General features: G+C 37.5%; 2 protein-coding genes across 5 annotated transcripts in view; both read left to right on the top strand.

Moving 5' to 3' along the window:
• Positions 1-25770, top strand: LOC121243362. The gene is made up of 10 exons (XM_041141479.1): positions 1-229; positions 316-996; positions 1151-1879; positions 1970-2580; positions 2668-2887; positions 2973-3515; positions 3743-4434; positions 4469-4479; positions 23476-23481; positions 25760-25770. The coding sequence occupies exons 2-7, from the start codon at positions 580-582 to the stop codon at positions 4334-4336; spliced, it is 3114 nt and encodes a 1037-aa protein (XP_040997413.1). The 5' UTR covers positions 1-229; positions 316-579; the 3' UTR covers positions 4337-4434; positions 4469-4479; positions 23476-23481; positions 25760-25770.
• LOC121243361 (disease resistance protein RPV1-like) overlaps positions 24003-27441 on the top strand; it is a 53013-nt gene continuing 49574 nt past the window's right edge. For 2 of the 4 annotated variants that reach the window (XM_041141474.1, XM_041141476.1), the window contains exon 1: positions 24003-24622. In XM_041141474.1, the coding sequence (XP_040997408.1) occupies positions 24114-24622 (509 nt within the window). In that variant the 5' untranslated portion in view covers positions 24003-24113. The remainder of the gene's footprint in view (positions 24623-27441) is intronic. The other 2 variants (XM_041141475.1, XM_041141477.1) reach the window with 1 other exon arrangement.

Here is a 27441-nt window from a genome sequence, read left to right as displayed (position 1 = left end):
TTATCCGAAAAAATGTAGGAGGAATCAATTCTCGGAAAAGCTTCCATCAAACAATGAAGAACAGAATTATGACTTATTTGAGAAATGCCTGAGTCAAATAATTTCTGGAAGGGATTCAAAAGATTCGAATTCCAATGTTATTCAGGCTGGAGCAGCATATTTGAATGAACTCAGCAAAGGAGATCCTGTAAAAGCCTCTCTTGTGAATTTGGTTCTAAATCACTTTCAGGTTCTCTCTTTCTCTCTCTCTCTCATATTATTGAATACTGCTTCAATATTAAAATTTTGTGGACTTCATTAATTTCTATTTTGCAGGACACCCATATTAATAAATTCCATCCTTATAACACTTGTTTTCTGCAATCTGAGATTCCGGAATACTTCTGCTGTCATGGTGGTTCATCAGTTCCATTCCATCTACCTCAAAATTTGAATAAAAACTCTGATTGGATTGGAATAGCTCTATGTGTTGTTTTCACTATCAACAAGAATAATGAACCTCTCATCCACGACAATCCGGCGGGCACAGAAATTCCTTATACCCTCACATGTAATTTGGCAAGCAACAAAGGCTTGGAGATGATAATTTCCCATTTTGTAAATACCAAGTTCGGAAACAATAGCTTCATTTGGCTATCGTATATTCCACGTGCTGCTTCGTTTTCAGAAAGTTTGAATGAATGCGATCACCTGCGGGCCTTCTTTTACAGTAGTAGTCAAGACTTGATTCTGCAGAAGTGTGGGCACAAACTTGTATATTTGGACAACATGGCAGAGTTAGTTGGAACAATAGCTCAATGTGCAGCCACGTGTCCTCACTATTCCAGCCTCTTCAGTCATGAGTTCGAAGGAGATGAGGATAGGAGTGATAAGCAATGTCGTATTGATGATCATGAGGAGGAAACCAGCAAAAGTGATAGCTCCGATGACTTAAATCCCAGCATACTGAACCAAAAGATGAGAAGATGTATAAAGTTTCTGCATAATCCCAGGAAGGTTAGTTTGAATGTTTATCTATTTTCCACTTAAATCCTTCACTTTCAAATAAAAACTTAATAGGATTTTTATGTTTATGTATTGTATCTCTTATAATGGTTATTTAATTTTTTTTTTATTATTATTTACTGGCCATTTATTTTCTATTCTTCAGGAATTTCATTTTTTCTTTTCAAGTGATCACTGTTTCCCTCCAATTAGTGAGATTCCAGACTTCTTAACCTATCAAGGCATAGGACCTTCAGTGACGATCGAGCTACATACAAATATGCATAATGATTCTGAATGGGCGGGACTTCTTATTTGTGCTTCATTTACATTCCAAGAGAATCAAATTGAATTTCTTGAAAGTCTGGAATCAGAAATTCCTCACCACCTTATATGTTTTTTTGACACGGATATAGATAGTTTGAGACCTATCCATGTATACCGCACTGCCAAGCAAGAATTCAAGTGGTTACATTTACATGGATTTGTTTGGCTATTCTATATACCAATTTGGTGGCTTCCAGATAGAATACAGTGCTGCAACCACATAGAGGTTTCAATTATGAGCGATTGGCCTTGTTGGATTGTGAACAATTGTGGTCTCCGTTTCCTTTCTACCCACGATTCAGGAGATCTTATGCAATTACTACTCCCCTTCCAGGCCTCGTTTTTTGACAATTGGGGTCTTTTTCATAAAGAAATATTGGAACAAGATTGTACAAAACTGGAACCATTCTCACATCAAACAGAAGGATGCACTTCAATGGATTCGGGTTTTTCTAGTAACGTTGAGTCTCACCCCACAAAGGCAGAGAACCAAGGCTACAATTTGGAAACATCAACCATATTTCTCAAACGAAAGCTTGAGACTGATATGTTTTCAACACTCTTTGAGGTCTCTCTCTCTCTCTCTCTCTCTCTCTCACACACACACACACAAACAAAAAGATTGAACATCAAGTCTCCATAATTCTTTATGTTACAGGGGCTCCAAAACGATTATCATGGATATTTCTTTCCTCAAGGTGAAATACCATCGTGGTTCAATAATCGAAATGATGGACCCTCAATAGAAATCCAGCTGCCACCGAATTTGTATAATAACGAGAGTTGGATGGGATTTGCTGTATGTGCTGTTTTGAGTTGTCCAGCTGACTCTCGCAACAATTCAAATCCAAAAACTCTTGCCGGTTGCATTCTTCATTTGGATAGCAATGAAGGTTGTTTGAAACCTGATCTTGTCCTTGGCATCCCCAGATCCATATTGCTGAACTCAGACCAATTACTTGTCGTACATTACGTATCACCAACGATTCTTCCTAGCAAGCTAAACCAATGGAGTTATGTTAAAGCTGTAGTTGAATGCAACATCTCAAGTGTGGAGACTCAAATGTGTGGGATACGGCTAATGTACAAACAAGATGTGGAAGGGTTTGTTCAAACAAAGGCAGAGTGTGCAGTAGCTATTCCAAACGACCAGCTTTGCTACTATTATTTATCTTTCGTAGATAAATTGAACTTTTTGAAAACCCGTGGTAATAGAACTAAATTCAGGGAGCGCAACTTTTATGCGTGTCACTCTCCCATAATTGAAAGGTAATCCATTGTTAGTCCTTTATATGAATGCATCATTATTCGTATTCCCTACATGAAACATATTTAATTACTTGGGCTATTTTGTAGGCGCTTTGAATCCTCACCGAAACCTCCATCTATTTGTAAACATAAAGCACTTCAACAATGTTCTTCATCAAAAACATTCTCGAATGAAAGAGTTTCAAATAGCACTGCTTCAGGAAATGGTGTTGAAATAGTTCTACCACCTGGGTATCTAGACTACACCAGTGACTCAGTTTTCTCATTGAAAACAGATTTTGAGTACTTCCTTCAAAAAGGCGTCACGGTATTTTATTTCCTCCCCTCTCTCTCTCTCTCTCTCTCTCTCTCTCTCTCTCTCTCTCTCATTAGAACCATGTTCCGTTTTACAGGCCTTTAATATGTCCTCCACATCCTGTATAAGTACTGCTTATTTGCCTCAGACAAAAGTTCCGGAGTGGTTCAACCATCAAAGTAGGGGGGCGTTTGTGAATATCCAGCTACCTCCAAATATCATGAATGATAGAAATTGGATGGGGCTTGCTCTATGTGCTGCCTTTTCAATCCACGATGATCAATATCCGACTGATCTCTCTCGTGAGTATCTTGATTCCAGGGTTTCTCATGAGCTTATTTGTGGATTGGATACTGATTTAGGTGGGTTGATGCCTCTCATTGTCATTCGCCTTACTAAAGAAAAATGCATGTGGTTTTATCTACGTGGATTCCTTTGGCTAGCCTATATACCGCATGGACTTCTGAGAGATGGCTTGTGCAGCCCATGTAGTCAGATTAAGGCTTTATTTGGAAACAATTGCCCTAATTTGACAGTGCAAAACTGTAGCCTCCGCCTTTTATACCGTCAAGATATGGAAGAGTTTGAGGAAACATTTCTCAAGTGCTTTACCCCACCTTTTCAGTACCAAAATCGCGAGGTAATAAACAATATGTATATACATTAATTACTTTGAAATATATACTGTTAAAGGGAAAATTATTCATGATCATTATGACTTTCGTGATCATGAGAATTTTAAAAGACATTGATTTGAAAAGATAAAAAAGAATATTAGATTCTTTGAATCGCCATTAATTTGCTTCCCTACCAAGTACTCGACCTGTCTCTCACTAATGGACTGGATTTTGTGTTTCTATTTATTAGGTCTTCCATAGAAACTTTGAATACAGTTCTTGTTTCCTTCCATGTGGAATAACGGAGTGGTTCAGCTATCACAGCAACGGACCCTCAGTGGGATTTGAGTTACCTCCTGATTTGTATAATGACAGTCATTGGCTGGGGCTTGCCATGTGTGCTTCTTTTTGGGTATACGAGGATGATAAGGCTGCCCATGTTAAAATGTTGGATTTAGGAAATCCTCATTATCTCCTGTGTCTTTTGGATACGGACATTGGCAGTGTGGAACCTGATCTACATTCTCATCGCCCATTTACAGAGGAAGAAATCAAGTTGGTACGTCAAGGTGAGATAATGTGGCTATCATTTATACCAAAAGGATCACTTCCAGAGTGGTTGAACCAATGCACTCGAATAGAGGCGTCCATTGCTAGTGACTGCCCAAGCTTGAGAGTGCACAAGTGTGGATTCCGTCTTCTGTACCAGCACGATGAGGTTGAGTTTAAGGAAACAATAAGGCACTGCAATAAGCAAAACTGCCATAAAGATGAGACAACATTAGTAACAAGACCCAATTTTGATCCCACGCTCCAAGACAAGGGAAAACGAGTTGTGCAATAATAAACTCACCTCTCAATGATTGGCAACGAATTTTCTATTGGCTCTGCTGCTCGTCTCCTTGGCTATACTCGGTGCCTTTTGCCCTCAACTTTGAGGACGACTAGAGGTAGTGGTTTGTCAAAAAATATCTAGAATGTTATTTGGCTTGATGTTGATTGAGGAATTGGGGTGCCTCGAGCAACCCCAAGTTGTGATTATTTTCCCAATCTAATATCCATTATAGTTTCATTCTTAATTTCATATCTTAGTATCTCCTTATTTTTTGTTGAAGTTCATAACAGATTCTGTAGGACACCAGCTTTGGCTTTCAATTTGAATCGTTTAGCACCCGTTGGAACTATGTAATTCAATATATATAAATGGATGGAGTAGAATACCCAGATTGTTCAATCCCGATTTCCTATAAGGTCTTCTTGCTGATAGGTCATAGATCGGTCAAATTTCTCTTGAAAAGGCACCGATAGGTATGGGTTGCTTAAAATTTACCAGCATTGAAGTTCTTCCCTTGGATCATCGTCACCAAATGACCATGGCCTTCAATCGAGCCTTAGAGCCGTATGTAGTGGGTTAGATTAATTGAGAAAGATAGTGACTGGAGGTGGGGATAAGCAAATTGTAGTCGATCGTTGAAAAAGTGATCAGAGTGAGATGAAGGTATTTTTAGGGCTAGCAGATCACCATTAACGAGTATTTGTGGAAGAAATTTTTCGGAAGGAGCATAGGCTGTCGTAAATGTGATTTGCATCAGGATGAAAATCAAAATTATCACATTTCCTACACAAATTTCGGTTGTGGGCAATATAAGTTTGTTGTCACTAACCACTCTCGCCATGAATGAATGCATGTCATCATAAATTAACGAATATTATCTTCAAACTTTTTTTGATGATGTAATTTTTACGGAAAAATAAGTCTTTAGTTCTCACAGGTTGTAGCAAATAAAATGAACAAAAGTAAATATTTGACGTGCGTATCACTCGTAACGATTAGATGTATGACTTTTACCTCTCTTATTGTTTTTTTTTTTTTTTTTTTATCTATAGATGGACTACATTTATTGAATTAGTTTAGACTATATATGAATCAAGATTAAACTCGAAAATTAAAATTACTACTCTGATACATCACCAAATGTCTTAAAAATTTAACGACTTCAGGTCAAAACCATGAGGATTCCGAAAAGAAATAATATTGTGCAAGTAATATTTTTGAAACTATTTTGTTATAGATATATATTTCACCCATGAATTAGTTTTTTTTTTCCATCATAAAACACTTTCATTTAGAAAAGGGAAACATTACAAGTTTTTTTCAAGCCATACAACTTGAATTACAAACTCATGTGAATTTTCCCACCACATATCTAAATTTTCTACATTCCAAGCATTCCTAGCTAGCTTGTATGCCACCTCGTTCCCTGCCCTATCCACATGCTGAACCAAGCATACCTCAAGCAGAGCCTTGAGTTCTTTACCTCCCTAACTAGATTTCCCAACAAAGAGAAAGAGGCCTCTCTTGCATTAACTTCATTTACCATCAACAGACTATCACTTTCCAAGATCAATCTCTGAATTCTCATGTTTGCACAAATTTGAAGGCCTCTAAACATTGCCAAGAGTTTAATGTCTTCTGGTTCATTTACTTCATATTCAATTTTGCTAGCTGCCAAGACTACATCACCCTTATCATCCCTCAAAACTGCCCCAATTCTTGCTTTGTGCCTGTTAAAGAACATGGCTCCATTGACATTTAACTTTAAGAAACCAACAGCAGGTGGTTTCCAGTAGCAAAGTTCCTTGACTTTCGATTTAGCAGCTGCCAACTTCTTTAACAGACATCTTATTATCCAAAGTTTGCACAATTGGAACATAGTTTTTCCTGAAGTCTCTGATGTCAGGGCAAAAGAAGAGAGCATGAGAGGTATCTTCCATCACTTCCTTGCAGAAACAACAACTCCCTTATGTTTTGACTCTTCTCTTCTTAAGGTTAAGCTTTGTAGATAGCCCCTCCTTGCAGGCTCTCCATGCAAACACCTTAGTTTTATTTGGCAGAGGCATCTTCCAGACATATTTCCAAAGAGTCTCGTGTCTAGAGAAACTCGAACACTCCCCAGACTTATCGTTACTTATGTCTCTAAACAGATTGTAAGCACTTTTTACACTGAAAGAGCCAATTTTTTCTAGAAACCAGATCCATTTATCAGTTTGAGCACCTGGGCCGACCACAATCCTCAATATATCCTCTGCTATCTTTGGATTGAATAGAGCACTGACCTTTCAACATCCCGCCACCTGGTTTGACAATTCAGCAATTGGTCCACTGTCTCATCTTCCCTTAACTCTTTAGATTCTGTACACAAAGTTTCATGTCCAGGTATCCAGTGATCCTTCCAAATTTTAACAGTTTTTCCATCACCTATCCTCCACTTACAGCCAGCTTTTAGCCACTTCTTAGCTTCCCATATCCCTCTCCATGCATAAGTGGAATTGTTTCCACCAGCCTCAAACAGATTACTTTTTGGGAAATATTTGGCTTTATACACTCTTTGCAGCAAAGAGCCTTCTACTTGCGGGATCCTCCATGCTTGTCTAGCTAGCAGTGCCAAATTGAAAGTTTTAAAGTCTTTAAAACCCAATCCTCCTCTAAACTTTGATTCACACATTTTGTTCCAGCTGACCCAATATATTCTCCTCCCATCCTTCTTCTGGCCCCACCAAAATCTTGCCATCAAAGCTTCAAGTTCTAAGCATAGTTCCCCAGGTAACAAGAAGTAACTCATAGAATACATTGGATAGAGAGGGCTGCAACCTTGATAAGGATTTCTTTTCCCCCTTGTGATAAAATCTTCTCCTTCGAACATTGCAGTTTTTGCCACACTTTGTGCTTAATGTTAGAGAAAGCACGAGTCTTTGATCTACCTACAACTGGAGGCAACCTGAGGTATTTCTCATATTGTTGTACCCTCTCCACACCCCATAATAGCATTATCTCCTTTTGATTAGCTTTAGGGATATTCTTACTAAAAACAACAGCAATTTTTCCTATTTTTATCTTTTTTCCAGAGGCATTCTCATAAATTTCAAGAAGCATGTGCACCTTTCTGTTTTCTTGCATATTATCCTTACAAAAAATTACACTATCATCTGCAAATAGTAGATGATTAATGTAAGGAGCCCTTCTGCACAATTTTATCCCATCAAACTGAAACTCCTCATTAGCATTTTTAAGGAGGGCCACCAGTCTCTCAGTACACAATAAAAATAGATAGGGGATAGAGGATCCCCTTGCCTCAATCATCTACTAGGTACAATTGCGCCCTTTGGTACACCATTTATTAAAATAGAAAAAGAGACAGACTAGACACACTTCATAATCAGCTTGATGAACCTTTCCTCAAACCCCATCTTCACCATCACCATTTCTACAAAGCTCCATTCTACCTATCATAGGCTTTACTCATATCTAACTTAAGAGACATGTAGTCTTTCTTCCCTTTCCTTTTCTGCTTCAGATAATGTATGAGTTCATATGCCACTAATACATTATCTGAAATAAGCCTTCCAGGCACAAAGGCTCTTTGTGAATCTGAAATAAGAAAAGATAAAAATCTCTTAAGCCTATTTGCAACTACCTTTAAGACAAGCTTATAAAGCACATTGCATAGGCTAATTGGTCTATACACAGCAATTTTGACAGGGTCTTGTTTCTTAGGAATAAGGGTAATAAAAGTGTGGTTTAAAGAAAGTGGGAAGTCACCTTGATTCAATGCTTGTAAAACTGCTTTTACTCCAGTATTTTTGAAAGAATATAGATGCCATCCCATTTGGACCAGGGCCTTTGTGGGGTGCATCTGAGCAAGTGCCTCATCCACTTCTCTCTCAGTATACTCCATACATAGCTCTTCATTCATCTCTTTTGTAACCCTGCCTGTTAAACTATTCAGGAAGTCTATGTTTTTACTAGGATTGGAGGTGGTGAACAACTCTTGAAAATATTCAACAATAAGTCTATCCCTCCCCTCATCCTCCTACTAGTTCCCTTATTCATCTTGCAGCCTCACAATCTTATTCTTTCTTCTTCTTTGCGAGACCTTCATGTGATAATATCTTGAGTTTTTATCCCCCTCTTTCAACCATAAAGCTTTTGACTTCTACCTCCACATCACTTCCTCTCTCTCCAACCAGATCTCTACCTCTTCCCTTCCCTTTTTCAGATATGCATTAGAGCTCCCCCTGTGATTCCTCCCTTGCAAACATTGTAGTTTTGTCTGTGCTCGAGCCACTTGGTACTGGACATTACCAAATTTTCTTTTATTCTACACCTGCAGCTTCTGACTACACTCAGCAATCTAATCTATCACTTCTCCCATCTTATCCCCACTTGAATTATACTTCCAACTATCCTTAACAATGTCATCACATTTAGTTTCTCCCAACCACATCGCTTCAAACCTGAACATCCTCTTGCTTCTTCCAGTTTCTACACCCTTGTGAGGCTCCATCCATATGGGGGGATATGGTTTGAATAAGCAGCAGCGAGGGGTGTAAAAACAAATCAGTGAACCGGACTGGACTGAGTTTAGTTCGGTTCGGTATCTGTTTTATTTTTCTTAAAACCGATCAAAATCGGTCTGGTTTTGATTTTTCTTTTCCTCAAACCAGACCGGACCGAACTGAATCGGTTCATATATATATTATAATTTTTTCTATTGTATATAATTTTTATATATAATATATTTTAAAATCTTATATCATTATAGTCTATTGTATTAATAGTTATACTAATATTATATCACTATATATTATAATAGACTATAATATATCACTACATTATATATTATAATATATCACTATAGTCTATAATACAATTATAATATATTATAATATACTACAATATATTATCACTATAGTATTATATACTATAATATACTATTATATATATTATATAATATAGTATATAGTATATTAAAACAGAAAAATCAGACCGAACCAGACCGAAACCAGTAAAACAGGAAATACTGGTTTAGGGGGATAACCGGTGTGGAATCGGTTCTAGAAAATGCAAAATCGGTACATACTAGTTCGGTCCCAAATTTTGTTCAAAACCGGATCGATTACACCCCTAGCAGCAGCACCATGAATTATGGTAGCATGAGGATACAACTGGATCCATTCTGAGTTTGCAAAGAACCTATCCAAACTCTCCCAAATTCTTGCTCTTCCCTCCTTATTATTGCAACAGGTGAAAGGAGATCCACTATAACCCAGATCTTTTAATGCACAAGTGTCTAGCATCTCCCTAAAATCATCAAGCTGTGATTCAGGTCTTCTTTTCCCACCCTTCTTTTCATTTTGCATAAGTATTTCATTAAAATCCCCACACACTAGCCATGTCTTTCCATCTCTACTGCATAGCTCCTTTATCAACCTCCATGTAACTCCCCTTAAACTTGTTTTAGGATTGCCATACACCCTCGTGAAATAGTCCTCAATTTGCTGGTTCCCATCCCCATGCAATCCTCGCATGAATATGTGACCTAGAATAGTTTACAATTTTCAAGTCCACATTTGCTCTCCATAACAGTGCAATACCCTCACTCTTTCCCACTCTTTCTACAACCAAACAGTTTGGAAAGCCAAGTCTCACCCTACACCCTTCCATAGCTCTTATTGTCAATCTTGTTTCTTGTAGAAACAAAATATCAGGATCTTCCTTCTTGACTAAGTCTCGAAATGCTTGAATACCCTGTGGGTTCCCAAACCCACTTGTATTCTAGCTCAATGTTTTCATGGCTTCCGACAGGACTGGCAACCAGCCTCTCCAATATCAGTTTTGACATCCCATCTCGGATCCCACTTCTTGCATTCTCCACCTAAATACGTTTGGGCACCTTTCCCAAATCATCTTCCTTCTCAGCCTCCCCCTTCATTTTCCTCAGTCGTAACAACTCAGCAGCTTTGGCCTCTTTTCCTTGTATTCTCCTCCATATTTTTTCCTATTTATTTCTTGTTTTGTGAATCAACAAGTCTAGTGGCTTCTCAATACATATTTCTTTCCCTTTTTCTTTTTTTTCCCTCCCTAGTTCCAACAGCTTCTTCCACTACTTCTTGTGTACCGGACTGCATGGTGGAAATAAGCTCAAGACACAGAGAGAGCCTTTGCACTTTTGCTTTACCCTTAGCCAACTCTGAGGGAAACTAATTGACAGATTCATTTTCCTTACTCCCAGTAGCCAAGTCTCTCATCTCAGCCAATCCAGAGAGCACCTCAGGGTGAGTTTCAGTTTCCATATTCCCACCTGCCAGACCTCTAGTCTCATCTTTTCCCCTCTCCATATCCCTACTATCTTCAGTAACTCCAGTAACCTTCCTTTACCCCTTTTGACTACTATCCTGGCGCTCCCACCTCCTTCAATTCTCATCCACTGCCCATAAGGAAAACCCCCTTCCTCAAACATTTTGTGATTTTCTGTCCCGCTCCTACACTCCCGATGGCTATGACCCAACTTACCACAACAATAACAAAAAATAGGAAGTCTTTCATAAGCAAAACGAACCAAACATGTTTTACCCATCCACATATTCATCTTTTTCCCCCTAAGCAGAGGTTTCCCTACTTCGATTTCTACTCTCACTCACATATACTCCCCTCAGTTCATCTCCCCTTGATCAATATCCACCTCAACCACTCTACCGATAGAACCCCCAATAAGATTTCCAATGTACTCATTTCTAGCTATCAAAGGGAGGCCATAGATTCTTACCCAGAACAGTGCCACTGTGAGATAATTAAGTAGAATTTCTCAAAACCAAAAGTGAAAGACATATCAGAATTCCTTAATCCAATCAATCAAGCATCCCAGTTTGCAAATAAAAATCCTCAATAACCACATTAATACACAGCATTAGAGTAACTTCAATTGCTCTAGCAAGCAGTAAAAATGATAATTTATTACGTACGTATATATATTTATTTAAATAACACTAATATTTCGTTTTATAATAAATAAAAAATATTTTGGTTTCCTATTAACTATATATATATATATATTTCAGTTCGATCTTATTCAAGTATCTTCTTTCTAGAGCTATGGAATTATGTATGGAACTTGATATAAGAAATGTCATTTTTGAGGGAGATGCTGAAGTGCCATGTCAAAGCTGTCAATAGTTATTCAGAAAGCTGGACTTTGTATGGTCAAGTTATTGAAGACATCAAATCTTTACTTAGGAGCAGAACTGATTGGAGAGTTGTTTTTAGTACTCCTAGAGCTGGAAATTGTACGTGTAGCCCCACCAGCTTGCAAAGCTAGGATATTCGTATGAGGAAGAGTCTGTATGGGTTCAAGAAGTACCTGATATTATTTCAAGGAATGTTTTAAAAGAAAAACTCTGTACGTAATTGATTGCTATTTATGAATTATACTACTGGTTTCCTTTAAAAAAAAAAGCATCTTCTTTGTAGATCAGTGAGTTAATAAATATTAGAACATGCATGCAGCTTGATCGACATGTGGACTTCGAATAGATGTCTTAATTAATTCACACGCACTTACGAATAAATTCAGCCTTAACTTTATTTATAGTTCAGTTTCTATGGCGAGGAAAGCTGTCAAGTGCACGAGTACTAGTGTAAGATAGATCGATCTAAGATGACTTATAAACAAGCTGATTCTTAACCTAAATTCAAACGTTTGTGACAGAGTTACTTTTGGTCACTACAACAAATTTTACTTTTAGAGTTGAAATTTATTAGGGATGAAATTTATTTCGTCCCTAAAAGTACTTATCTGTGATGAAATTTAAATTTTGTCTCAAAATATGGATGAGGTTCTCAAAGCGTTCGAATGAATAAATATTCCTTCAAACTATATTTTCTGTGATGAAATATATCGTCTCAAAAATAGAGATACGTTCGAACGGGTAAATATATATTTGAACAGTGCTTTATAGTTTGTTCGAATGGTTTAGCATTTGTTTGAACAATAATCTTGATGGGAAAGTACATATAATTTTGTCAGGAAATTCAAAATAGTTAGAACTTAAATTTTATGTTTGAATGGAATTTTTTGGTGGGGAAATTTGGCTGGATGGTTGCAAGACAGTTCGAACTCAAAGAAATTTTGTTCGAACAAATTCGAACACTACATTTATTCATTCGAACGACTTGTTTGGTGGGAAATTATAAAAAAAAAATGGTAGGGATTTTATTCAATATTGTTCGAACGAAAGTGTTAAGTTCGAACGGGAATAAACTTAGTGCGAACCCAAAATAAACGTTCGAACGGGATTGTTTAATTATAATAATTTATTGAAAGGCATCCAAAATACCTTAAAAATAAATATTTTTTTAATTTATTAGTTATCATTTTCAAAATATAAAAATATAGATATATTATATAGTATTATTTATGGTGAATTAAAATATTTCATATTCATAAATTAATTTTATGTAATTAATTTAAAAATATTTTAATGAGTTATTTTATGTTAAATAAGATTTTTAGTTTTTTAAGAAAAGTTGGTAGCCACACACATAGCAGACCCGTCCCAAATTTATTAATAAACCCTCACTCATGACGGAGAAATACTGTAAAAACATAATTACACTTGATTTACATAATCAAACTCTACAAAAAAAACCCAAAACCAAGTGTCAAGATAACCCAAAACCAAAAATTAAATTCTACCGAGCCTAAGCCAATAAAACCCAAACGGACTTAACAAGACGCAACACAACTGAATCAGCGTATTGACGAAACTCCATAACCTCCGTAAACGTGAACACGTTGAATGACGCAAACGTAAAACAACGTAAAACGCAAACGTAAAACAACATAATCACAAACGTAACCGTAGAAAGTAAATGAACCACTCAACGAGCCCTCAAATACGGTAAAGACAACTTATCCGTTCTAATCAATCCTTTAAGGTGCTTTGGATCATGCAAAAGAGATCTCCCAACCAAAGTCGAACCTTGAGCACCCATTTTTGCTAAATAGTCAGCCGACGCATTTCCTTCTCGATAAATATGAATAATAACAAACTCCCCACCTTCGTACAATCTCATCGCCTCCTCCCAGAAATCTTCTAAGTACCACACTCCACAATGCTTCTTCTGAATCCAAGATACACAAACAAAGGAATCAGACTCAATGTCTACTTGATACAATCCCAAAGCACGACAATATTTCAACCCTATTAATAAAGCCTTTAACTCAGCCATATTGTTTGAACCCTCTCCAAGATAGGACGAAAATGAAAGCACCATGTCACCACACAAATCCTGAATAATACCCTCTGCACCTAACCTCCCTGGATTCCCGCAGCTATACCCATCAATATTTAGTTTAAATCTTCCATGCCTAGGCCTCACCCAACTAACCACAGCTTTTAGGAAACTCCACTCCACTCTGTCATAGGCCTTGCTCAAGTCTAATTTCAAGGCTATGTAACCTTCTCTTCCTCCCAATTTACATTTCATTATATGAAAGCCTCAAAAGCCACAATTATATTATCAGATATTAGCCTATTGGGTACAAATGCAGATTGAGAGGGTGAGATAATACAAGGGAGCACCTTCTTTATTAGCAATTACTTTAGAGATGAGTTTATAGAATACATTAAAGAGGGAGATAGGCCTGAATTCTCACTTTTGTAGAGGCTTTTTCCTTTGGGATGAGAGCAATAAAGGTGCTTTTAATGTCTCCCAAGCTGCCATTTGAATTAAGGACATTCAACACTGCCTCACACACCTGGGATCTCACAATTGGTCAGTGCTTTTGATAGAAGAGAGCAGGAAAACCACCTGGTCCAAGTGAGCTGAGGCCATTCATGTGGAAGAGAGCTTCTTCAACCTCCAAGTGTGTGTAAGGTTTAGACAGCATATAATTATGTGTGGCAGTCACTCGAGCCTCCAAGGATGCAGGATTGTGTGGATTTAAGAAGGTGAACAATTCTACAAAATGATCTTGGAATAAAACTTGGATTCCTTCTCTTGAGCTTATTTCTTGGCCATGACTGTCAACCAATTTTTTAATTGTGTTTGTTTTCCTCCTGTGTGATGCACACTGGTGAAAGTATTTGGTGTTTCTATCCCTAGCTCAGTCAACCATCTTTGCTTGGTCCTTTGCTTGCACTTGGTATTCTCAGCCTCAAGGGTTTTGTCCAACCCTCTTTGCACCTTCTTTATTTCTTCAGTTAGCTGACCTATATTCCTTTCTTGTAGTTTGGAAAGAAGGGCACCAATTGATTTATTGCATAGAATTGCCTAAAAACTGCCTGCTCCATTGTGACAACTTCTGTTTATAGTTTTTTAGGCCATCAGAAGTAGTAAGTTGCATATTGTTTCCTCCACTGTTTTAGCACAATCATCCCTTAGAGACCAACTAGCCTCAAATCTGAAACGCTTTGGTGGCCTGTTAACATGAGGTTGAAACTGCTCCATAGAAATCCATATAGGATTGTGGTTTGAGTTAAGGGCAAGGAGAGTAAAAATTCTCGAGTCAGTGTATAAGTCTGACCATGCAGTGTTACAAAAGGCCCTATCAAGCCTTTCTTTAGTGAAGGCCCTCCCTTGCCTTTCATTGGACCAGGTGAATTTGCTACTAGAATAACCCATATCACTGAGACCACATATGTTCACAGCTCCTCTAAAGGCTTCCATTTGATTAAAGGGTCTCAAAGGCCCTCCACATTTCTCCCCATAGCTCAGTGTTTCCTTAAAATCACCTACACACAACCATCCTATTGAGGCTGTATGTGTCAAGGCTTGTAGTAGTTTCTAACTTCCGTGCCTCTTTGCTGTGTTTGGATTGCCATAGAACCTAGTAAGATGCCAAGGGACACCCTCCTTCAAACCCTTTACTAACAGTGAAATATGGTGTTGAGTATAGGACAACACTTCTGCCTCTACTCCTTCTTTCCAAAGGAATGCAAGGCCTCCTGGCTCCAATAGAGCCCTACGAATTAACCACAAAACTGTGCTCAAGGTTCAATCTCCTTTTAACAGATTCCACCTTTAGCCTTTTGCATTTAGTTTTCATTAAAAAAACAAAAGTTAGGCTTTTATGTTGCACCATGAGGTGCAAATTATTCACTCTCCAAGGGTTCCTAAGCCTTCGGCAATTCCAACTTAAACAACTCATTGTAGAGGGTCGGGTTGTGCACTAGCCACCACCTTAGCATTTTTGTTTGAACCAACATCAGTCATTTCCTCAGTTTTAGTCCTTTTAGTGCCATGTGCTGCAACTGCAGTAATTGACTGAGTAGCAGCCCTCTTGGTGCCACTTAGACACGTTTCCTTACCCTCCCCTTGGTCTGCTAACAAACTTTCAAAACACATATCCCTAGCCTTCCTCTTCCAACTGGCTTCTCTAAGGCTTGGACTTGGTCTGAGACAAAATGGGCCAGGGATGAGGCTTGGGCCCTTAAGTCGTGGCTACTCTCAAGGCCCAAGGTTGACTTTAGGTCCTTACCTTTACAAGTTGTGACTGGAGCAGAGGTGGGACAAACTGATTTCTGAATATCTTGCATAAGACAAGCCTCTGCTGCTATAAAGGTCCCCTCAGGATTCTCCAAGAAAGGCTCATTGAGACTTTCCTTAAAAAGCCTCTGAGTTGCCTCTGCATGGTTCCTAGTAGAAAGCATGTGTTCAGTTGCCATTTTAGGCCCTACAATGTCAACTTCAGGTAGGTCTGCTCCCTGACATTCCATCTTTGACTCAGGATGTTTGGTTGGAGCTTCATCCGTATCCTCCCCTCCCTTCCTCCATGATTGTCCTTCTTCATGGTGATGATAAACCCCTTCTCTATATTTCTTCCCTACACTATCATTCTCCACTATCATTCTCCTTGTTTGCTGGAGCTCGCATCCACACCCCATATTGCAACTTGCTGCAACCAAGAGGACCAACAAAACATCCTTGCTAAGCATGCTTTATCACCCCACATCTAAAGCAGAAAATTAGGCAAGCGCTCATATTTGAAAGGAACCTAGGTCTTGTTGCCTTCAAAGGTTAAAACACACATCTTTGGAGAGCTTCTGAGATGTCCACTTCCACCCTTATCCTCAAGAACTTCCCCTAACCAATGCCTTTGTCGTCTGTTTGGATGGTCAATACTGTCCCAATGCTTTCACCAATCTGAACCCCCACATCATGTGTCATGCTTGCCAAAGGAATGTTATAAGGCTGCACCCAGAATTCTTCCTTTTGGAAAGCAACTTCATTGATGGAGTTGTTACCTTCAAAAACTTGAAAACACAACAACCATCTCTCATTTGTCCAAGGTCTACCTCGAATGACATGCTGAAGGTCCTTCTCTTGGTTGAACTCGATGAGATACTTGTTTGTTCCAATTTCTGGAAACTGAATCCAGCTTTCACATCTCCAAACCTTAGACATAGTGGTCTTGAAGGCTTCTCTATTAATTGGTCATTCTGCTATGATCATGGCTAGTAAGCAAAACTTGTCATGCTGCATGGCTTTGGCAGTGGAGTTAATTGGCAAAATCGCCACTCATTTTTCCTTCTCAATGAGACTAAGACCTTTCCATTTTTTGCTAATTCTTCATCCATAGTAAACCTCTTCCAACCAGCTAAGCTAGTCTAGGGGACTCTAACTCTCCTAGAGAGAAACAACCTCACCCAGCAGGAGAGGACCGCATGCATTCAAGTTCCAGTTCCCTTATTTCACTGATGAATTAGTTGAGAAGGAAGCTGCCACATGGACGGAATAAACACAACTATAAGGTACGTAGCACAACGGACAAGATTCGGGCGCGTCACTTGAACTCTTCTTGGCCAACACCAAGGAGTAGTGGTCATGCGGCCACCCATAGATCAGCCAGGGCTTTGTATTTTTTAAAAAAAAATTAAATGAATTTTCTTAGGTATTTATACCAGTTTTTATTTTTATTTTTTTATGTACATAACCACGCATATACAACGTGTCAAGTCACACATGTCGAACTTTCGTATATATCGACATCGCATTTTAATGGTTTACAGACAGAACTTTAAAATAAACAAATATCCCATAAGGCACCTCGAACAACTTAAAACAGACAAAAAATGTTGTACAGAATATGGAGCCACCATAAAATTAGCTCCGTACATAGAACTGTTGGAGTATATATGGAGACTGGTTTGGAGCTGAAAAAATGTTTGCTGAAAGTTGGCTCGACAGTTGGCTAGAGCCAAGTTCGCTCGACTTCTCTCGACAGACTGCTCGAGCGAAGGCAAGTCAGAGAGGTTCGCTCGAGTTTCGTTCGACACTCCGCTCGAGCGATACACAAACCCTAATATTCGATTGACACTCCGCTCGAGCCAATGTTCATTTGACTATTTGCTCGAGTCGCGTTCGACACTCCGCTCTAGCGAAGTACGCAGATTTTACCAGATTAGGGTTTCCAGCGCCACTCACTATATATATATCATATTAGACTTGTGTCGTACGGTCAGAAATATATTTTGAGAGAGAACAATTGTCTTGTGAGTGCATATTGTGTGAGAGAGCAAAAGCCCTAGAGAGTGTGAGTTGAGATTGAGTGATTGTAATCTCCTCTGGTTAATAAGATTTCTGCAGCTCCTGTGGACGTAGGCAATTTGCCGAACCACGTAAATACTGTGTCTTGTTCTTGATTGTGTTGCTTTTACTTTATTTGTCATCGTTGGTGTGTGTACTTTGTATAGTATTTCACAACAACTGGTATCAAGAGCCAAGGTCGGATCTGAAGGAGAATGATGGCTGGAGATAAAGTGAACGCACCCGGGATTGAGAAGTTTGACGGCACTGATTTTGGATACTGGAAGATGCAGATTGAGGATTATCTCTATGGGAAGAGGCTCCACCTTCCACTGTTGGGAAAGAAGCCGGAGAGCATGACTGATGCTGAGTGGACCTTGTTAGATCGACAGGTTCTAGGTCTTGTTCGGCTGACTTTGTTTAGAACAGTGGCACACAATGTCAGTAAGGAGAGAACCACGATGGATCTCATGGTGACTTTGTCAGGTATGTATGAAAAGCCGTCTGCGAACAATAAGGTGCACTTGATGAAGAAATTGTTAAATCTGAAGATGTCTGAAGGAATGTCTATAGCCTAACACTTGAATGAATTCAATACGATCACAAATCAATTGTCTTCTGTAGAGATTGAGTTTGATGATGAGATCAGAGCATTGATTTTGTTGGCATCGTTGCCAAATAGTTGGGAGGCCATGAGAATGGCTGTGAGTAGTTCAGCCGGCAAGGCAAAATTGAACTACGATGACATACGTGACATAGTGCTTGCTGAAGAGGTATGTATGAGAGACATGGGTGAGTCTTCGGGTTCAGGATCTACCCTGATTGTTGACAATAGAGGTAGAGGACATGGCAGATCAAGTTCCAAGAGCAGGAGAAATTGCAAAATGAGATCTGGACAGCAGATCACGTGCTGGAGTTGTGGCAAGCCAGGCCACATCAAGAGAAACTACAGGAATCAAGAAAGTTCTGATGATGATGCTGTGAATGTAGTGGCAGAAGAAATTCATGATGCCTTACTTCTTACAGTGCACAGTCCAATTGATGATTGGGTGTTAGATTCAGGGTCTTCGTTCCATAGTACTTCACATCGAGAAATCATGCAGAATTATGTTACTGGTGATTTTGGGAAGATGTATACGGTTGATGGAAAGGCACTAGATGTAGTAGGAGTGGATGATGTGCATATCACACTTCCAAACAGGAGTGTGTGGACTTTACAGCAAGTCAGACATGTTCCAAATCTGAAGAAAAACCTGATCTCTGTGGGACAGCTTGATGACAGCGGTTTTGCAGTAGCGTTCTTTGGAGGGGTTTGGAAGATCACCAAGGGTGCGCTGGTCTTAGCGCATGGTAAGAGATCTAATTCTTTGTATTTGACATCAGGATCCAGTGATGTGCAGGGAAATACAAGAGTGCAAAAAGGCAGGCTTGGTCACGCGAAACATGTGAGGAAGCCAAAGGGAGTCAGCTTTGTCGTTCCTCATGAAAGCCTGAGAAAGTTGGCTAAGGTTGCCAAGATCGATTCGAGACCAGATACTCCTGGTGCAGTGGGAGTTGTGAGTCGCCCTAAGGGTGATGTATGTGGAAGACTGAAGTCGGGCTTGACTTCAGGGCGTTTTCTAGCTTGAAGACAGGAGCTGTGAGCTGTAGAGATGATAGGGCTTGACTGGAAACAATGGCTGGCATGTGGAGACCCAGTCTCCAAGTGGGAGATTGTTGGGGTATATGTGGAGACTGGTTTGGAGCTGAAAAAGTGTTTGCTGAAAGTTGGCTCGACAGTTGGCTCGAGCCAAGTTCGCTTGACTTCGCTCGACAGACTGCTCGAGCAAAGGCAAGTCAGAGAGGTTCGCCCGAGTCTCACTCGACACTCCGCTCGAGCGAGACACAAACCCTAGTATTCGCTTGACACTCCGCTAGAGCCAATGTTCATTTGGCTATTCACTCGAGTCGCGTTCGACACTCCGCTCGAGCGAAGTACGCAGATTTTGCCAGATTAGGGTTTCCAGCGCCACTCACTATATATATGTCATATAAGACTTGTGTTGTACGGTCAGAAATATATTTTGAGAGAGAACAATTGTCTTGTGAGTGCATATTGTGTGAGAGAGCAAAAGCCCTAGAGAGTGTGAGTTGAGATTGAGTGATTGTAATCTCTTCTGGTTAATAAGATTTCTGCAGCTCCTGTGGACGTAGGCAATTTGCCGAACCACGTAAATACTGTGTCGTTTTCTTGATTGTGTTGCTTTTATTTTATTTGTCATTGTTGATGTGTGTACTTTGCATAGTATTTCACAACAAGAACAACATGAAACAAAAAAATAAGAGACGTGAAGTTAAATTCATAACTTGTAAATTAAACACATTTAACTCCTCACTTTACATAGCCCCACAGATGGAACTACTTATTAGTGTGATAAGGATCTTTCTTCAAATGTGATCGCCCTCACTCACTTGGTCCACTGGAAATCCTTGCGCCTGTTGATCTTCTTCTCTAGCTGGAGGTCAAGTCCATAGAGTAAGGCCTCAGGTGTTGGCTGAGGGCAACTGGGAACATAGATGTCAATGGGCACAATCATGTCACAACTGGGGAATGCATACCGATAAAAACTACCGATTTTTATTTTTTTTATTTTTTTATTTAATTGTTAAGAAAGTATTTTTAATGGAGTTTATGAGATTTTTTTTAATGTTTAAAGGGATTTAAAAAATACAAAATAAAAAAGTATATTTTGCACTTCTATGTAGAAATCTTCAGGGCTACTCTGGGTGGCCCTAGCAGACCCATTGTTAAAATATAAGTTAAACAATAAAATTTAACTGTTTAGGCTATATTTGATTGTTAAGTAATTTTAATTCATTTCAAATCAATTATTAATAGAATAATTTTTTATTAAAAAATTAAATCTATCTCAATCTATTTTATATATTAACACACATATCTCAATCTATTTATATTTAAAAATATATCAATGAGATGTATAAAATATTATTATTTATAAATCAAATAAAATGTTCTTTCGAAATGATATTTCATCTAAAGAAAACTCTATTATGCCGTTTAAAGTATACTGCTCGATTTGATGGTTCGATTTTTTTTATCAAATGATGAAGAAAATGATTTTAAATATATTGATGTATTTTTTTTATTTTTTAAAAATATTAAAATATATTAAAAAATATGAATAAAAAAAATTAATTTTACAATTAGCTAACACCAAGCGGAGCTACCGCTCGGTGATTTTAAACGCAACCAACGTGATTTTACGTGAAAGAGTCGGTAATGCTGCCTTCTTAAAGCATTGCTTCGTTGACAGGCGTGATTGTTGGGAGTTCGCTAGATAATCTCTAAAATAAATGGAAAAGTCTTGCAAGCGATTTTGTGGACTAAAATGTCTCCTTTTCACACCCGGTCCCTCCAGCCTCGTGCCAAGGGGAAGAACTTCACGCGCTTCTCCTTTTTACCACTTGACTTCTCTGAGTTCTCTCCACTTTTTTTTTTTTTTTTTTTTTTTTTTTGCTATTTCGAGTCTGAAAGTCAATTTACCGCGTTTTGGACATTTCCAAGCATCAGGCACTGCAACACAGGCATCGTTGGAAGCCGATCGATCAATAAATTGAAGTCAAGGTATCAAATCTTTTACATCCAATGTTCAGCACCTTAACATGAACCGGATCTACGTGTCTATCACTACAAAAAAATTATTTATATGTTGTTAATTATTTTTTATAAAAATAATTATATTTTATCAAAATAAATATATTTTTATTATAAATAACTTATCACAAATACTTATTTTTTTTTATAGCATTATATACAGCCACGTGTCCGATATGTTGCTCCTAAATTTGCCTATCATAAGTAGTAACATATTACTACTTATTTGCCTATTACTATATATGCCAAAATGTCATAGCACAACATTATGCTGTTGCTCATGCAATCAAGGTATCGTTTAAATAGTGAGTTGAGATAAAAATTAAATAAAATATTATTAAAATATTATTTTTTAATATTATTATTATTTAAAAATTTAAAAAAATTAAATTTTTTATTATATTTTATATAAAAAAAATTTAAAAAAATATAATAATAAAATAAAATAAAATAACATAAAATATTTTTTATATCCAAACCCGGCCTAAAATGTCCATGCCCTGCCATTGGTCCGTATTGTTCTTTCAATTTCAAGCATGGGGGGCACGGGGGCATGGGGCCTCTCCCTGCAAAAGAAGGCTGGAAAGAGAAAATTAAGGATACGTTTGTTATTAAATACCTTTTAATTTATTATTATAATTTTTTTAAATTTTAATATAAAATATGATAAACAATTCAAATTTTTTAAATTTTAAAATAATGATAATATTAAAAAATAATATTTTAATAACATATTATCATCTCAACTCAACTTATTTTAACATTTAAACGAAACCTAACATAGGTAATTTTCAGTCTAATCTTCCATTGCCCGGGCTCCACTGTACTAATGTTTCGTCGGGAAAACTTCCCTTAATTTCTAAGAAAAGACATGCAGACTTTTCTTAAATTTCTCAAGACTTTTGTTTAAAAAAATGGTATTTGTTAATACTGCAATTAAAAAAAAATTCAAACCAACCACATAATTATTAGCTGCACATATACGGTCTAATAGGGGGCAATTGTTGGGAAATTCTCACAGTATTCTATACACTTTATATAGAGTATTATAGGAATATAGCATAGATTATGGTCTCATTTGAAAATATAAATTATCTGATCATCACATCTCATCTCAAAATTTATCGCAATTAATTCCTTTCCAAACATCACTAAAAAATAAATACTTTTTATTTTTTAACTTTTTCATCTAATTATTGTAATTTTTTCAAATTTTTAAATAAAACACAAAAATCAATTCAACTTTTTTAAATTCTAAAATAAGATTTATATTAAAAAATTATATTATAACTATATTTGACTTTATAAAAATTTTATTCGACTTTCTCTCTATCATTTCTCAATTAAAACCTAATAAAACATCTTAATTCAAATTATTTTATTACTATTTACAAATTATTTTATTATTATTTATAAAATTTTCATCTCTTGATCTCATTCCCCGAATGAGGCCTAAATAATATGGGTTGAAACATGTCAAGCTATGTTGTTTGATTTTAAGGTCCTAAATTAAAGTTCTCTTCTTAGATAATTGGTAGAAGAAAAGTGTAGGATGAGATTAAAAAAAAAAAAATCAAAATTTATGTAATACCTCATACTAATTAATAAGTGTAAGTGATATGTTAATGATTAAAATCTCTTCAGAGATCGAAATGGGAGAAATGGTCATTCCTGTTGCATAGAGGTATTTTGGGGTCTTGATGAAGCATTCTGAAACCCACGATAACGGTTTGTGGTGTCAGTATAATACTTGTACATACATTTATAAAAGCAAATAATAAGGACTATAAGAAATGAAAATAGAGAATAAAATGTACGGATTTACGTAATACGACTTGGGGCCTATGTCTATTAGTAGTTTGGAAGGTAAATCTACTATGAAAAGAATATTTTATAATCTCTTATGATCTCTTGTACTCAGCTATACAAATGATAGTTGGTGACCCCTTTTGGACTTGAGAAGATGGTCTAATTTGGAGTCTACTCCCACCGATGATGTCCACCAACCTTTTTAACCGAATTGCTTTTTATTTTATTTTTTATTCTTTTTATTTAATATTTAAGGAAGTATTTTTTAATGAGTTTGTAATTTTGTTTTAAATATCTAAAAGATTTTAGAAAATATTTGAAAAAGAAATTTGAACATTCGGTAAAGAATTTCGGTGGCTTCCGGCCGGTGTAGCATCACCATGATAATAACTGAACAAGGACGTTGCTACGTCCACGAAATAAATTGAAAAAAAAAAAAAAAATCGGTGGCCACCATTGGTGACCACTTTACGCGGAAGAAGCGTTTCCCAATTGAACAAATCATCAAGTAGAAAAGATACGCGCAAAATTTGTTTCCTTCTTTTCGAATTTAAAAAAAAAGACTTTACCAGGTCGGTGGTCTAGTCCAACCGGCGGAAAGTTCCGGGTAAATAGAAATTAATCACTTTATCTTCAAAAGCAATCTGAACTCAACTTCATTTAATTTATAGTCACCTGAATAGAAGTTAATCACTTTATATATATTTTCCAGGTGCGTGTACATAGCACAAGATCAGGTCATGGGAGAGTAAGATCTCTTATATATTGTTGTTAACCAAATCTGCAAACATGTCTGTAAATTTCCAATCAATGGTGTCTCACACCACGCAAACATCCTCTTCTTCTTTGCATGAATGGGGTGTTTTCCTCAGTTTCCATGGCGGGGACACCCGTCAGAAATTTACCGCTCATCTGTATAATGCTTTGGAAAAAAGAAGTCTTTCCACCTTTAGGGACGACAAAGAATTGGAGAGAGGAAGATATATATCTGAAGAACTCTTGAATGCAATTGAAAACTCCATGTCTGCGGTCGTCGTTCTCTCTCCATACTACGCTTTTTCGAGGTGGTGCTTAACAGAACTCGTCAAGATCGTTGAATGCATGCAAAGGAAGGGGTTGATACTTTTGCCAGTTTTCTATCAAGTGGATCCTTCACACGTGAGAAATCAGAAAGGTACTTTTGCAGAAGCTTTTGTTAAACATGAAAACGATCCCACGATTGTCGGAGATGATCTGCAAACATGGAAATCTGCTTTGAGCAAAGTGGGCAATATCTCCGGATGGGATTTACGCGATAGGTAAATATTTTACGTTCTAGATCTTCAGAAACCTGCTTTGAGCAATGGGCAATAGTTTATCTGATTGCCCGAGTAATGGTAATTTCTGAGGGAAAATATTTTAACCCTAACTTATAATTACCTGGTTGTCTTTTATTTTTTTCCCTTTTGGTTACAAAAGTGATCATATCGATTGGTATTGCATCTGAATTGTTACACACACACACAAACTCAAAAAAGTAAGACAAAAATAAGACAAAAATAAGTACACATTCTAGTGTAGTGAAATTAATTTCATGGGTCCTTTATATATACTTGTTGGGTAACTTTAATATAAATATTTCAATACGAAGGAGATAAAATATCTCAAACCTAATATGGTCTTCCAAGCCCAGACTAAGGGTGGGGTTCTCATCAAGAGGGAAGTGAGAGAAGAATAAATGAGAGGATAAAAGGATGAGGAAAGATGGAGTGTCCAGAGGAAAAATGGGGTCTTCCAGACGGCTTCTTCAGCTTCTTCAACCTGGCGACAAGAGCTCGAGAAAGAAGATCTCTCCTATCAAATAGATTTCTGACTTCATTGTACAACGAGAATGAGAAACTATAATAAACTATAAAATAATTATATTATAATGGATTTTCCCTCCAAGTGACCCGTGGACTTAGGCATTGTGTCGAATTACATAAATATGTATGTCTCCCTCTCTTTTATTTTTCCTAAATTTATTTTCTATTCACTGCCATGGACATATGTACGAATGTCGTACAACCGCATCGGAAAGCTGTCAGGGGCTCCAAACAACACCGTCTGAGTCTCTAATCTTCATAGAGGGTCGAGAATGACTATTTCTCCAATTTCAGCCTGTTATCCGATTTTTTACATTAACAATTGGTGCCATTTGTGAGATTTCATTTACCTTCTAAATCGAAAATAGGTGAAGGATGGTTTTTCGGTGCGCTAAATAATCTCCGAATAAGCAGATAAAATTTTTCAAATAAGTATTATCAGCCTTTCAACTTTTATTTTTATGAACGACACTGTCACAAAGATTGGTTGAACGAACAAATCCTCACCCATGTGGTTGCCTGGGCAGATGAGTTACCTTGCCACTTGAGCTGCAAGTGCTTTGTGCGCTTTAAGTATACTCTGCACTTAAGTGTACAATGTACATATTGTCAACTGTGCATGTAAATGTATTGTGCACATGCACAGAAACAGACGGGCAAAGCATTATGCACTTAAGTGCACAATGATATTCCATGCACATTCCCATCGTGCATGGCATGCACATGCAGCATACGGGTGCACATAATGTGCACCCATGCCACTCACAGCCTCTAATCGAGAGTCTGTTATGGCTGGTAGGCTGCCGGCAGCCACCATGTGGACTGCTTGCGCCTTTTGCCTAGATGTGGGCTACTTCCAGTCAAAGAGGCCGCCCATCTTGGGCTGGCGGGGCCACCAATAGTAGTCTCTAGGACCGTCAGTGAGGTGTCCCTCAACCATGGTGAGTTGCCCCCTTCCCCACCCATGTCAAACAAACTCGCCCAGTGTACACAGTCGGAGAAAACCTCACCAGCTGCCCAAGGGCTGTTAAGGTCGTTGGCGACCACGACTGAGCCCACAGGTGGTGTTTGTCACCAGCTAAATGCTTCTTGCCCCGTAACTGGGTCCCACAACGACACGGTGCGTTGCTTGGCCACCCAGTGGCAGGCACACCATCCATAGCTAGGCATGTTTCTCAGCCACTAGAAGGGGCCCCACTTTCCTCAGCCACTAATTTCCCAGCCAAAACCAACTTAGCCAATGCCATCTAGAATCAGGTGGTCCGGATCGGAAAAACTGATCGAATCGGCCAATTCGGTCTGGACCGGACCGAACCAGGAATGGTCTTGGTCGGTCTCGGTCCGAATTTCATAGGATCGAATTCATTCGGTCCGGTCCACGGTCCAGGGATTTTTTAGACAGGACCGGACCGAATGAAAATTAAAAAAAAAAATTATAATTTATATATATTAATTATATAATTTTCATTTAACCAACTAACCTAATCCTATCACTAACTCACCATTAAGTAATTATTAACTAATACTAATATTTATAATTTTATACTAATACTAAAATTTATACTAATACAAGTATTATATTAATAGTTTAGACTCTAGACTCTAATATGGTATAAAAAAAATACTAATAGTCTAATATAGACTATAATTATACTTATACTAATATAGTTATAACTTATACTAAATCACTATAACTAATATTAGTATATTACTAATACATAGCTATACTATATTACTAATAGTCTAATACTAATGCTATTATATAGTTATACTAATCATGATTCATAATAACTAATCACTATAAGTCTATAGTATTAATGTATTATTATATAATATATAGTACTAGTATCACTATATCATTATATATATACACACTATAAGTCTATATGTAGTAGTAACAGTAACACTATAATAGTAAAAAATTAGCAATTAACATTTAACATCATAAATATAATTATCATTAATTTGTAATTTGTAATAACTTTTGTATTATTATGAGTTTTTTTTCTAGTTTTTTATATAGATTAGTTTTCTTTTATGGTTGTTTTTTTCAAGATCAAGTATTTTTAGCTAAAAAATGTACAAAATTTGAAGTGGATCGAAAATAATTGAAATTGGGAAAAAAAACCAGACTTAGATGAGCTGAATGACCAATTTTGGGCATGGTCTAGACCAAATGGACCAACCGAACCGGACCAGACCGAAATGGACCGGACCGGTCCTATACATTGCTTGGTCCGGTCTAGGATGGAAAATCCTTGGACCAAATAGGT

The sequence above is a fragment of the Juglans microcarpa x Juglans regia genome, chromosome 8D (genome assembly GCF_004785595.1).
Source record: "Juglans microcarpa x Juglans regia isolate MS1-56 chromosome 8D, Jm3101_v1.0, whole genome shotgun sequence".
Lineage (NCBI taxonomy): Eukaryota > Viridiplantae > Streptophyta > Magnoliopsida > Fagales > Juglandaceae > Juglans > Juglans microcarpa x Juglans regia.
The sequence above is the reverse complement of the archived record's forward strand: the minus strand, read 5'-3'. Positions and strand labels throughout refer to the sequence as shown.